Raw genomic sequence first — 13,432 nt, 5'->3', positions numbered from 1 at the left:
TTGAGTCAAATGGTTCAAATGCATGTTCTAATGTTTGTGGATGAATGACCTTGGAATTCATTTGTTATATTTAAGTGTGTTAAAGGGGCCCAATTGTGCTTTTTGGGGTTTTCCCTTTTTTGTTATATTATAGGTTTGTGCATGTAAATGGTCTGCAAAGGCTAAAATCACAAAGCACCACTTTTTGAACATGAAATCAAGTAAACATGTCACGGTACAAAATACAAATATGAACTCTGAAAATGTGCATACACTGACAAAACTGAACCATTTACTTTTTATTAAATGTATTATGTCAACAGATTTCACATAACTTTATTAAGTTAGTTGAAAGTAATAATATTAAGTTTAAATAAAAAATGAGGTTCAACTTAATATTATTATATGAAAATTGTTGACATAATATATTTAATTAAAGTCAACCTTTCAGTTTGTTCAGTGTAATAGGGCCCCTTTAATGATTTGGATTGTTTGTATCTTGATGTGCCGTTTTTTTACTATAATGTGTATTGAATGGGCTCCTCAGAATCTTTTTTTCTACATATTTCTGCCGGTTGCCAAATGTTGAACAGTGGATTCAAGCATGGTGCATCATCCTGGATTATCTTATTTAATCAACTGCTAAACGCTGGGTAAATATCACCAAGCTAGAACATATGACTTGGTCAATGCAACGCAAACAGCAGAGCTATTTAGTCCTGCAAGAAAATAAATCGGTAGTAGTATTTAGACCATTAGGTTTTTTCTGATCAATGAAGTTTTGTTGTAATACTTCTTCACAGCAAAATGATCTAAACTAGATTGAAAACAGCAATCTCTGGGGTTTTTTCCTATGCATATGGTGGTTGATGAAGTTAATAAGCCAACATCTGTTCATCATCTCAACTCCTAGAAGAAAATCAACTCTAAAATGCATTATAAACGTACTAATGATGCATCACAACATGAACTATAAGATGCTTTATAATGAGCTGTAGAAGTTGTGAGAAAACAGAAATGAAGAACTTCTATCTTTGAGTTCACAAGGTGTGTGTCGTTTATTTACTAGCTATAAACTTAACAAGAAAAATCATTGGAAAACGGTACTCTCAATACTCTATGTTTCCATAAGAACACTCTGACACTCTTTAACTGTGCTATATGAAGGTAAAACATCAGACAAAAGGCACATAAGATTGCTTGTGTTGAACCACAGACAATGTTGAACTATTCCTTAAATGATTATTGTTATAAAGCATTATGAATATGCATGAGGGCTCATAAGTATAATGATACAGTGCTATAAGCATATTATGATGTATTATGGTCATAATACATTATAGGCATGACCTTCATAGAAAGTGTTAACAGGAAAATGACTATCATCGCTCAGGTGCCTCAGAGAGAAATCAGTGAACCTATGTTTCTGACATACTCTAACAGATAAAGCAGTGAAGCCTGCCAAACCTCTAACCACAGTAACAATGATAAAGTCTGTTTGCACACAGATCCAGTCCGCCCGAGGCTACGGTTAAAGTCATGACAGCAAACATGTTTGAATTGGGAGCCTGAGAGACCAAAGTGGGACGCTTAAGTGCGATGATAAACCAACCTGACAGTCAGAGGCGAGGAGATGATAGCCACAATAAAAAAAATCATCCGCACAGGAAGGCTAAAAAACGAAAATGGGGAAGCTTTATTCTGACAATAAACTGAATGAGTCAGAGAAGCAAGCAGGCTAATCATACAATAGAACAACAACGGGAAACTATTTCATGGAGGAAATAGAGGTAGTTATTAGAAAGATGAGTCAGAGCTAATGAATGAGAAATAGCACATACCACAGAATACACAGACAGATGGAGGCACATAGAGGAGCTCATATCAAACCGAGGCCTTCCTGGCAGAGATATGAATAGCAATTGTGTGATGGCATTTATACAACAGCACTGCATCAGCCATGAAAAACCTTTCACAATATGATGAATTCTCTTTCATGTGAACTCTCATTTAATTCTACAGGAATTGCACTGTGACCAGGAATTACTGTCACACGCGAAACATGGATGGAAATGTATTTATTCTCTTAGCAGTCACTTAATTTACATGTAATGATATTTGGAATACATAGCATTTCTAGAATATGTTTACCATACAGTGCCTAGCTTAGAGATGAGTATCTCTGTCAGAAGTAAAGGCATCTGTAACATACAAACAGCTGATCGATACTGTTTTGTGATTGAGATGTTGTTGTGAAAGTGAGGTTGCAGATTTGTGGCTGTATCCTTCCATCACTTTGTCCAGCTCAGCAGGAGTCTGCCTCACAACCAACAATTTATCGGCTCCTTCTTTTCAAAGAGTCCTTCACCCTGGCTCTGGGTGCTGGACTGAAAAGCTAAATATAACAACCAATCTTTCCCTCTAAGTCTGACTCAAGCCAAGCCTCCATAATGTGTGAGTACTTCAGTGAAAACACTGATTTGTGTTGGTGTAAGTATACATTTGTGTGCGTAGGTTTTTTTTATCCATGTCTGTGTTTCTGTTTGCATAGAAGATTGTACTGTATTTGTGTGCATAAGTGCTTGAGCAAGCTTTGTGAATTATTTAAAGTCATAATCTCCTCCAGTGTAAGCAGAGCTCGTAGCGCGGCATTTCGAGGTGTATCGATGTTTTATGACATGCTTTGAATCATCCCCTTCATCTACCCCTTCATCCTGCAGGAGGGTGCTCACTCTCACACCCTGCTGTCTGCTGCAGCTCATTTGCACTCTTTCTCAAATGTATCTTCTTCTTGTTCCTCTGCTATCTTCCCCCCTCCTTAGTATAGTAAGTTTGTGTGAGTGTGCATGTGTGTATGTCTTTTTTATGCTCCCTGGTCATAATTCCCCAGCAGTGAAATTTAGATGCAAGACAGAGGAACGGCTGGTCTTCCATGAATTATGGACATGATAGATATTTCCAACTAACATTACAACAGAAGCTTCCTCCCCATTCTCCTCCTCTCCGCTTATTGTCCTGCTGTTTCACCCTCTTGTCATATTCATATTGCCATTCTTTGTGCTCTTCCTGCTCCTTCTGCTTACATTTCTAACCAAATTCACCATCTCCCTCTTATGTGCACTTTCAATTTCTCTTATCTATAAGCCTTTTTTCATTTATCAATAGTGAAAGATAATTTTTTTTTTTTCTGGAAGATGGAAATATCTGTTTTTGTCTATCAACATTAGAAAAGGAAATGTGTAGCTGATTTTTTACTTTCTGTGTGGACTTCGTAAAGAACCCACAAAGATCACTTAAGAAAAATGACATCAAATATTATTGTAAAAGTCAAAAGAAAATATAAATGGTGCACAGAAAGGTAATTCTTCATAGTTGCAACAAAGAAAAAAAAGTCAAATCCTTGCCAATACTTAAGTCCTTTATCTTGGCATTCTTGAGACCCCTCACCACACACTGCCAAAAATAAACACAGGCAGCCCAAGCTTTGATGCACATTAGAGAGGAAGGAGCACTTTATACAGACTATAGTCTCAAGTACAAGTCCAAGATCACGAACACACACTTGCTCACATTAACAATGACAGCAGATGTTATAGTTGAGAGTCCCTGTCGTTGCTGCACTCACTAAGGACACATATGACTTTGTGTCCTTAATTAACAACCCGCAGTGATGTGTGTAAACATTCAGACAATGTGCACACACACACAAAGACACACATGGATGCTTACTGCTGTGTCAGAGTTGTGGAGGAACAGCCATCCTCCACAAATCTCTTCCTATCTGTCTCAAACACACACACACACACACACACACACACACACACACACACTCACAACTGCAGGAGCCATTACCGCCCAGTGTGTGTAATCTTGTGATTTCTAAAAGGAGAAAGGCCATGCATCCTGTCTAAATTTTTCATTCCAGACCCTCTCTGTCTCTGTATAACAACTAATAAATAAGCAATGAATCCTGAGGACATAACGCAAAATGGACTCGTTTTTTATGTCCTCCACACCACAAACACACACCAACCCCCTCTGGATACACATTCTGTCTTCCCTCCTCTATCCCTATCTGTTTTAAGAGCTTAATCTTTCGCTGTGCTTCATTTCCTTTGGTTTGTGCCCAGTGAACTGTACTGGCCCTATGTGGGGTGGAAATGAGAATGTGTCTGTGTGTGTGTTTCTGTGTTTGTGGACTGGACATGACCTTTTCCTTTTTTGAAATCCGATTTAGATTTAGAGCTCTGACTGGTGGCTTTGAATCAGTCTGAGAGGCATAGGTTTGTGAGCAGTTTATATTACCACATGAATAAATGCCACAAAATCACAGTCAGATTATGCTATGATTTCCCTAATCAACAAGTGAGTGGGTTGTTTCGACAGACAGAAAGAGGTAGAATATGCATGTTGTGAGAGGGAATCAACAGAGAAAGGTGATGAAGGCAGGAAAAGAAAGTCACATTAGATTGTGCTATTTCGCCATCTGGTGGTCCAAACATGAATAATGCCTTCTCTGACACATGCCAGCTGAAATAGGGTTTAGTTGTCTATCAACTATAGCCAATACATTTATGTTGACAGTTTTGATTGATCCTTTGTGCTCAAAAGAAGAAAGCTAGAACACCCAAAGCAAAGGGGTTTGGAGACGAAACGCTAAGTGGTCCGTTTACATTTTAGCCTAAGTGCTGCACTGCTGATTACCATACATAACAAACAAATCCACTATTTTGGTTATGTTGAACGTGTTTGATATTTTGAGAACACACAAGCGTGGGCTATCTGTCACTCACGGTTGTTACCAGGGTAACCAAATCGTCTTAAGTCCCGCCTCTCGGTTTCAAGAACCAATCCCGTCTTCAGAACGAGTCTGTTTACCGTCAGCCGCGAAATGCGAACGTCCTATTTTCTGTCCATATCATAAGGTATTCTTTACTGCATTAAAAAGACCATTACACACTTATTACTACGCTATTTCCATAACATTTAAGGCAGTATGAACACTGAGCAGTCTGCTGAATCCAACTGCAGTCCAAATAGGTGTTCAGTTTCAACACCGGAAGGGAATGACTTGAAGAGCGGAGAACTGAAAAGGTAACTTGTTAGCAGTTAGCATCAACGCTAGCTAGCCGACCTATCGTCTGCCAGCATCAAAGATAGCTTTATTATCAGGGATTGCTGAATCGTTTGTTGGCAATTTAAGACATCATGTGTGTCGTTGATGTTTCTTTAAAATCCTAATGAGATGTCATGTTCTGTCACTGTAGCATTAACCGAAGTGAAGTTAGGTTTACATTGAATATTCGTCAGATATTCACTCCGGTGTGTCAGTTCTCAATGGCCCTCGCTTTTGACAACATTTCACTTAAGGACCATCAATGTATTACCGTTTATTACCCAAAACCTATGTTCTTGTCAATAATGAATTGCTAACTTGCTCATGTTAGTGAAGATGATGCTAATCAACTCGGATAAATGTGTCTAATGTGGCACAGTTCTTTAAAAATATGTCCATGTTTTGTGATCCAGTGACACGCACTTCTTTGTAGTATTTAATTTAATTTAATAGTAATGATAATTTCAATAGCTTCAATGTAATGTGATCCAGTGAATCATTGCACAATTGTATTGCTACACTGGACAAGTAGGAAAATAATAATTTTGTTAAATAGGTGTTTTTTGTATTTTATATAAATAATCTTTATGAAAAATCAGCTGTATTTTTTTGGAACATTTTAAATAAGTAGTTGGTTATACAAAAAATAGCAATACATTTGATATTTTATTATAGTATGCTTGTCTTCAAATCTAAAGTTTATTTTGACTGGGGCTATAATACAATAAATAATATTCAATATTAGCTTTTTATATATTTCTTATCAAGTCGAACACATTGTGTCCCTAACAATAGATTTCCTCTTGTCTTTCCTTAGAACTCCATTCTCAAAGTTTAAGAGAGTAAACTCCAACTTCAAATCACCTGTAAGTAAACCCCCTCTCTGTCGACACACACACACACACACACACACACACACACACACACACAGTAAGTAGCGTCACAGGTGTATCCCAGGATCATGGTTGTTGGTTTTGCACCTGACAGCTTCAAGTCCCTGAGAGTGCTAAAGTTAGCCCTGCAGAGGAGGTGGCAGAGCTGGAGAGGAGGAGAGAGCAGCTGGACACAGAGATAGCACAGCTGGAGGCTGAGTGAGTACAGCTGTGTGTGTTTTCCTTCCTCAATCTCTGGTTGCGGTCGGATAGTTTAAAAATCAGTTCCTAAGTTCTAACCCTATCTCCTATTCCTTGACCTCTGAGTGAAACGTCACGGGGTTAAGGGATAGTGGATAGGAGACAGCATTTTCTCCTCTCCTTTCGGTTAGGGAGGTCCAGTGGTTCCTAAGCTAAAGGAGGTTATAAAGGAAGTTTTAAACCTCCTTTCCTATCATTCTAGAGAATTGGAACAGCACTTATCATGGCTGCCACTGAGGGACTTCCGGGTCATTTCACTCCATTAGGAAGGTTCCTAAGCTAAATGGACTATTTGACTTCAGCCTCAGTCTTCGAGGTCCATCTTAGGTTGAGAGTAGGCATGCTGTGTGAGCGAGGGAATCAACAGGGTTGATCTCCACTATTTATAGCGTAAAATACCTATTATGCATTTGTGTGTCCTAAGGCTAGGCAATATATTGATATTGTGATATGAGACTAGGTATTGTCTTAGCTTTTGGGTATTGTGTAGCATGTCTAAGTGTTGTCTTTCCTGGTTTTAAAGGCAACATTACAGTAAAATCGGTCATTTTCTGAACTTCCACTGTAGCTCGTTTGTTATTTCCCTCCACTCACTTATTCTACTTCTACTTACTTGTTATATGCACATTACTCATAATTTATCAAAAGTCTTATCCTACAATAGTGTCCCAATAATGATATTGAGGTATTTGTTCCCAAAAAGATTGTGATATTTGATTTTTACTATCTCGCCAAAGCCCTAGTGTGTCAATGTGTGCTTTTTTGTTGCCTGTTTTGCCTTCATATAGTTGTATTAAATTTAAGATGTTTTAATTTTGTGTTAGCTGTTATTGTGTATGAGCGTTTTTAAATATCATTTTTTGTGTGAAATGTATGTGTGTGTTTTTAGGGGATGCAGAGTAGAAGAGCTGGAGCATCATATTGATATGCTGCATGAATACAATGACATCAAAGACATTGGACAGTCTCTCCTTGGCCGAATAGGTAAGATAATGGCTAGTTAGACATTTCAATACACTACTTTTAACTAGCATTTTACAATTAGTAAAACTAATTCGGGAACAAGTTATATTATTCAATAGCGTGATCATTATTTTCAGCTCTACTTTTAGCTCAATGATTTTGATCCATTAAGCACAATGCTTTGCATATTCTGGGGCACAGTCATAGGCTTCCAAAGCTAACTGAGGTGTGACAATTTGATAACAACATGAACAACCTCCAATATTTAGTTATAGGATAATATAATGCCCGACTTGTCTTCTAAAGCAGCCATTTTATAGGACGCATCCTTCCCTCCAGTAGTGACCTTTTTTTATCCACGACAGATAAAATACATTTTTCAGTTATGACTAGTGAGTCATCTTTTTTATTGTCTGTTGATGCGACTCATGTTTCACTCCCCATGATTCATTTTAGAAACATCAGTGTAAACTCTGTACAGACCAGATTCAACATACAATACGTCTCTTTTTGGTGGGATTCGGACCCAAGGAACACAAACTGCACAAATCGGTGTTAAAAACCTTTACAAAAATTACATTAGAATGGCACTCGCAGACTTCGTACATATATGTGCTCCTTGGAAGATCCAATCTCCTGACTCGGGAAGTAGGTCTTCTGACTGTGTTGTGATTATGAGCTTGAAGCCATTATGTGAAAACAACACGGAAGCTACAGAGAAGATTGGCTTGTTTTTATTGCTAAGAAGGTCCAAACAACACTTTCTATAGCTGTTGTAGAGTTCCCAAGAGGGTGCGTTCACATGCACTTTTACAATTATTCCAGCACCACAATCGCATCACTATCTTGTCAAATGTAAACAAAAGTGAGACATAAATAATGTGCATCTGTCTCGTGAATCGAATCCTGCTGCCAGACAGAAAAACAAACCAAAACTAAAACATGACCTCCTTAGTGAAGGTAGTAAGATGATTTTTAAATCTTTATATGCCAAATAGTTACATTTAAGTTACTTAAGCATACACGATCAAAAAGATATGTGAATACACTATTATCTAAATAGGTATTTCAACTATAGCTCATAGTAGTCTGATTGCAGTACATTGAGATTGGTAAAGATGTAGGTTGTTGTACATCCAGCCACCAGAGGGCAACATAGCAGTGTCTCTGTTTCCTCTGCGTCTAAATCAAAAGCCCAAGTCTTACATTTATATTCTAAATGTAAACATAACTATCCCATAATGTACACACAATGTAATTGGCATGCCTCTTAAACCTTCAAATCAATCTGATTATTTCCAAAAATGTACAACATTTGCAGGCCCAGAGGGATCAGAAAGTTGTGTTGACACTTCAGCTTTTCCCTAGGACTTGTGTCATACCTCCTGTTACACCGCATCACACTGTGTCAATCTGACTATCAGGGCACATACTAGTACAAGGAACTATGCTACAATGAGTGTTAAAACTATATTTGTGTGCTTATGGTGCAACTGCATGAAGTTGTGGAAGTGTGTGGAAGTTCACACCTTGCACACTGTGAGGAAAGCTTTGGTGAATCACAGCCAAGTCACATTACGGTATGTGTGTGTCATAACAAACATGACTTTTTACCTACTTTACATGCAAATTATTATTATGGACCTTATGCACTGTTTAATTCTTTGCGACACAAGCACAACACAGAGTTCTGGTTAATAAGTAGTGTCACTTATTTTGTCACTTCAGCTGACGAACTGGGCTGTCTTTTATTTAAATATAACAATATTATTAACACAAAGGGAATGCAATTAACTAGAAGCCGGAAACTAAATGCATTAAATCACAAACAACCTGTTTTAATCACAAATAATTCTTTAAAAAAGTGAGTTTTTTTTAAAGTTGTTTTCAAGAAGAGACACACCTGAGGCCTGTACTACGAAGCAGGATTTTCGCTTAGCCGGCTAACTTCAGGGGAAATTCTGGGTTTCCGGTCCTACGAAGCTGGTTCTCTTTTTAGCAGGCTAGATCGCCATGGTAACTTATGCTTAGCGGCTAACCTGGTCGGGACCAGGTTAGGTTGCAGGCTAAGAGCTCAACTCAGTGAAAGCACTGCCTGCTGACCAATCAGAGCTCAGTGTGCGGAGTTTAAAGCGATCAAGTCATATTACAGGAGAAAGGAAATACAGAAAAACTGCCGTTGCAGGAAAGACGGCCGGCAAAAATCACCGACTGTGTGAACGTGAACATTAATAGAATATCACCTCCCATCTTCAGAGCAATCTGACTATTATAACATTAGCGTTAAGAAAGCTTACTTACATATCTGCCACAACATAAGTAACCGGATCAGAGTAACATTAAGTAGGCCTACAGTCCGCTGCATATCACTTCATAATGTATCATATATCTCCTTATCTGAGTCAGCTGAGCCGTATCTGGCCGTGCAACACTCACAGTGTCACATACTGTATGCAGAAGTATTATTTTAAGCAACACATTAAGTTGACGAAACATTCGAGTCAAATGTAATTAAAGTCAGATCGTGTTTTAGACGGGCAGTGATATCATAAACCTGTTAATGTACGCATTCAAACACTTGTTCTGTTACCAGCTGTATTCACCTTGCAGGTGCAGCTCTGTGGCTTTCATCCTGGATAAAGTGTTTAAGTCATGAATGTTTAAAGTTTAACTTCTTCATATGTCTAATATTATAGTTGACTTTTCATTCAGGAAGTATGACGCTGCGCTGTCAGTACGCTTCTCCATGTTTGTGATTGGTCGAATGCTCCAAATGCCACCCCTTTCATGTGAACGCGCACCTAACTAGATAGGACACGGCTGGCTTGAGCGATCCACTTGATAACCCGCGTCGTAGTACAGTTTAGCGAGAGCGCGTATGTTTTGGATTAGGCCAACCGGCTAACTCAAACATATCCAGGTTAGGTTGAACCAGCTTCGTAGTACAGGCCCCTGGTCTCCTCATGCAGGTTTTAAATCTATACTGTGAGCTAAAAGCTTGCTATCTCTTTAAATGATCTCTCCGTACAGTACAGTGGAGAGTCAGGATGATAATGACCTCTTAGTGAATGGAGATGGTGTTTCCCCTCTGACACAATGGCAGTCTTTCTCATCATACACCCACACACACACGCACGCACCCACACACACAAATACAATCCCTGTCTGTCATGCAGGCACATGCATACACTTTTACATGCTATCACTCTCATCCCCCCCTTCCTGCTCTCTCTCTCTCACTCTGTCAAACACACACTCACACTTTCACAAAGAGTCTACACTTAAACAGTGAGTTGCTCTTCTATGCTGTTATTCTGAGAGAGAGGGGCTGTGGAGGGAAAGAGGGGACAAGAGGAGATGCCCTGCAGTACCCTCTAAAGACAACTGTCCCTTTGTCTGTCCGTCTGTCTTTAGGTCATTGTCACACCCCCCAAGAAATGTCTATTTTTGCCTATAGTCTTAAAGATTTACAGACACATTTTCAAACTGTTAAATCTAGGAGTTTTCCTAATGACACATTTGCCAGCATTGTCAGCACAGCTTGCTGAATGATGTAAACAAAGGTAGAAATCTAGCTGGCGGGCTAATTTGCATCATATTTGAGATCATATGTTGTAAATTAGGCTTTAGAAGGGTTTAAACTCATTTTTAAAAGATGATTTTATATGTAATGAGAATGCACATAAATATAAGTGGTCTGTTTTTATTTTTCAGTAGCGCTTTAAAGCTTTGTATACAATCTTTTTACCAAGTACAAGCCCTGTGTTTAAAGTGAGTCATTTGTTTGGTGCTGCGATCGTGGTCTGCTCAGTGTTTTGAGGATTGTTTGAAAAGTAGACTAGAGGGAGTTGACCCTGTAATCTGCTGAAGGGTCTCACCCTGGCTTTGCTATGTTTTGCAGCTGCTGTGAGGGGGACCACCACGCGAGAACTCTACAGCCAATTTGATCTTGAACTGGACGACTGAAGACAAAAAGTTCAAATGAAGGTGGTGAGAATGATTCCTAGGAATAAGAGAGGAACTCAAGACAAAAAGGCCAATTGTAAATAAGATGATGGATTGGACTAAAGATGTGTCTGTGTTGAACTCAAGCGGCTCCTTCAGACAGACATTTTGACAGAGAGATCTCAGTAGGAATGGACATGATAGGAGGATAATGACGCTGGGTCTGCAGGCAGTAAAAGGCCATTTACTCACAGCAATAACTTAAGGCTTTCATTTGTTTTGACATAATGTGTTTATGTAAATACTGTATTATAGTTAGTATTAAGGTATGCATGTTGGCTGCCTGAATGTTAATTACTTTTCTGACTGGTTTGTTTTTAAAGGAAGGAAAGGAATGCTAGAGTAGTTACTTAGAGTATAACAAATATTCACTAACTCCTAGTATAAAATGCTTTGTACAATAACTTGTAATAAAAAGGGCACACAGACAGCGTGTTCCCATATGCACTATTAAAGTTCAGGAGGTACAGATGCATCATTGTTATAGCACCCTTTTGAACAAACAGCTATGAACTTTGTCAGAAGGCGTCACAATACACTGACAATATTTGATATTTATCCGTCCAACTATTTAAGTAAATGCATTTAAGTGTGTGTTTATTTTAATAGACTTTTATAACAGGCCTGTCTGCTGAATTAAACCCCAAATATGACACACACATTTGCTAACATCTGACCCAGATTCTTAAAAAAAGTCTAGTAAGGGAAAGAGGGTATTAGGTAATCTACAGTTTCCTGTATGTCCCCACATGTTCAACTAAAAAGAAAGGGTTGGGTACCTGCTTCCTGTATTTCTAAAAAATCCAAATGTCTTCTTCTTGACATATGTATATGTACTGTACACACAAAACGCTGACTAGCTGCATAATGTACTGGGCGTACCCTTATCTGTCTGAGAACCTCTGATAGTGGGTCTTCTTGAACTGATAGCGGCAGATGAGCTTCACAACCCTGATGATGTTGTGTGTAAAATGATGAGTGAATGATAACTTTTACCATCTCGTATACTGGGGTCAGTCTTTGGCATTGTTGCAAATGCAGACAACATATTGCAGGAGTTTAGAAATGTGTCCCTATTAATTTACGCTCTTTAGTTTACACCACCTGGGAAATGACCTCTGTTAACCTGCAGCACTCTCTTGTAGTATTAGTCTCTATATAAATCTTCCCTGAAAAAGCAATGTGTTTCATGACATGTTGTGATCACTGTGTGATTGTGATTCAAAAGCAGGTTGGAGTTTTTTCTATCGTGGGCTTCTACAAGACTTATTTGCTTAAATACACAATGCGTATGATTTGTCGGATGACTTGACGGATATAAACACAACATTCAAAGTTGGCCCCTCCCCGGCTCAACGAAGGTTACAGTGCTTGCGAGCGAATGAAAGTCGACCTTACAATTGTTTTGGAACAAGCTTTGTCTACTTGTGTTTCGCCATAGCTTTGGATGTTTTTCTTTCTGCATTTTCTCCCTCTAGGATGCTTGCTTAAGATCTGGCACCTGTTCACTTGACACCCAGAAATGTCACAAAAACAGCTCAATCAGAAAATACACACATAGTGCTTGAGAGGGCCACACACTTTTATTGGGTGATAAGCGATGATCGAGAGGGGTTGTATTGGTTTGAGCCTAGATTTGCATTTATTTCTAAATAAATCCTACAAAGTGACTTTTCAAAGTTTCCATAATCATAATAATAATTTGGCAACAACCAATGTTTGAGACTTTTTTTTTTTACAGCTACTGAATTGATTACTGCAACTAACAAATATTCAGCATAAATATATGTGGGGTTTTTTGTCAGTCAGAAATATAGTTTTAAGAGACTAAAAATAGCTACCAGCTAAGGCTCTATCTTTTCTGCCTGGCCCTGCATTCGGCATTTTTGAATATGTGAAAGCTACTGTTTCTTTTTGCAGGTTTTCACTTGCACAGTTAACGTTTAAATTCAAGCAATCGCCTGATGGGGCGTTCGGTTGCAGCTCGCTGGCTAACGAGCTTTAGCTTTTATTGTAAATCTTGGTCCAAAGTGATGGTTATCATAAAAATAACTGGTATTTCATGATTTGGTTTGACATCCTGTCCCGATTCTGCAGGGATCCCTTCAGTGACAGATCTTGTAGCTGGGTCGTAGAGATGAATGGAGCTTGTGAGGCTCATTTGACACTGTTCCGCATCAGGGTCTCGTTGTCACTACCGGGTGGAAACAAGCAGGCAGGGCCGCGCCGCATTTCC

At 38.8% G+C, this 13,432-nt stretch overlaps 1 protein-coding gene across 1 annotated transcript; it reads left to right on the top strand.

Annotated features, from left to right (window-relative positions):
• Window positions 1-4,844: 4,844 nt before the first annotated feature.
• swi5 (SWI5 homologous recombination repair protein) lies at window positions 4,845-12,377 on the top strand. The gene is made up of 5 exons (XM_034198142.1): window positions 4,845-5,073; window positions 5,913-5,961; window positions 6,083-6,186; window positions 7,118-7,212; window positions 11,093-12,377. The coding sequence occupies exons 1-5, from the start codon at window positions 4,976-4,978 to the stop codon at window positions 11,155-11,157; spliced, it is 411 nt and encodes a 136-aa protein (XP_034054033.1). The 5' UTR covers window positions 4,845-4,975; the 3' UTR covers window positions 11,158-12,377.
• Window positions 12,378-13,432: the final 1,055 nt, after the last annotated feature.

The sequence above is a fragment of the Gymnodraco acuticeps genome, unplaced genomic scaffold (genome assembly GCF_902827175.1).
Source record: "Gymnodraco acuticeps unplaced genomic scaffold, fGymAcu1.1, whole genome shotgun sequence".
Taxonomy (NCBI): Eukaryota; Metazoa; Chordata; class Actinopteri; order Perciformes; family Bathydraconidae; genus Gymnodraco; species Gymnodraco acuticeps.
Note: the sequence above shows the minus strand (reverse complement) of the source record. Positions and strands in the feature narration are given on the sequence as shown.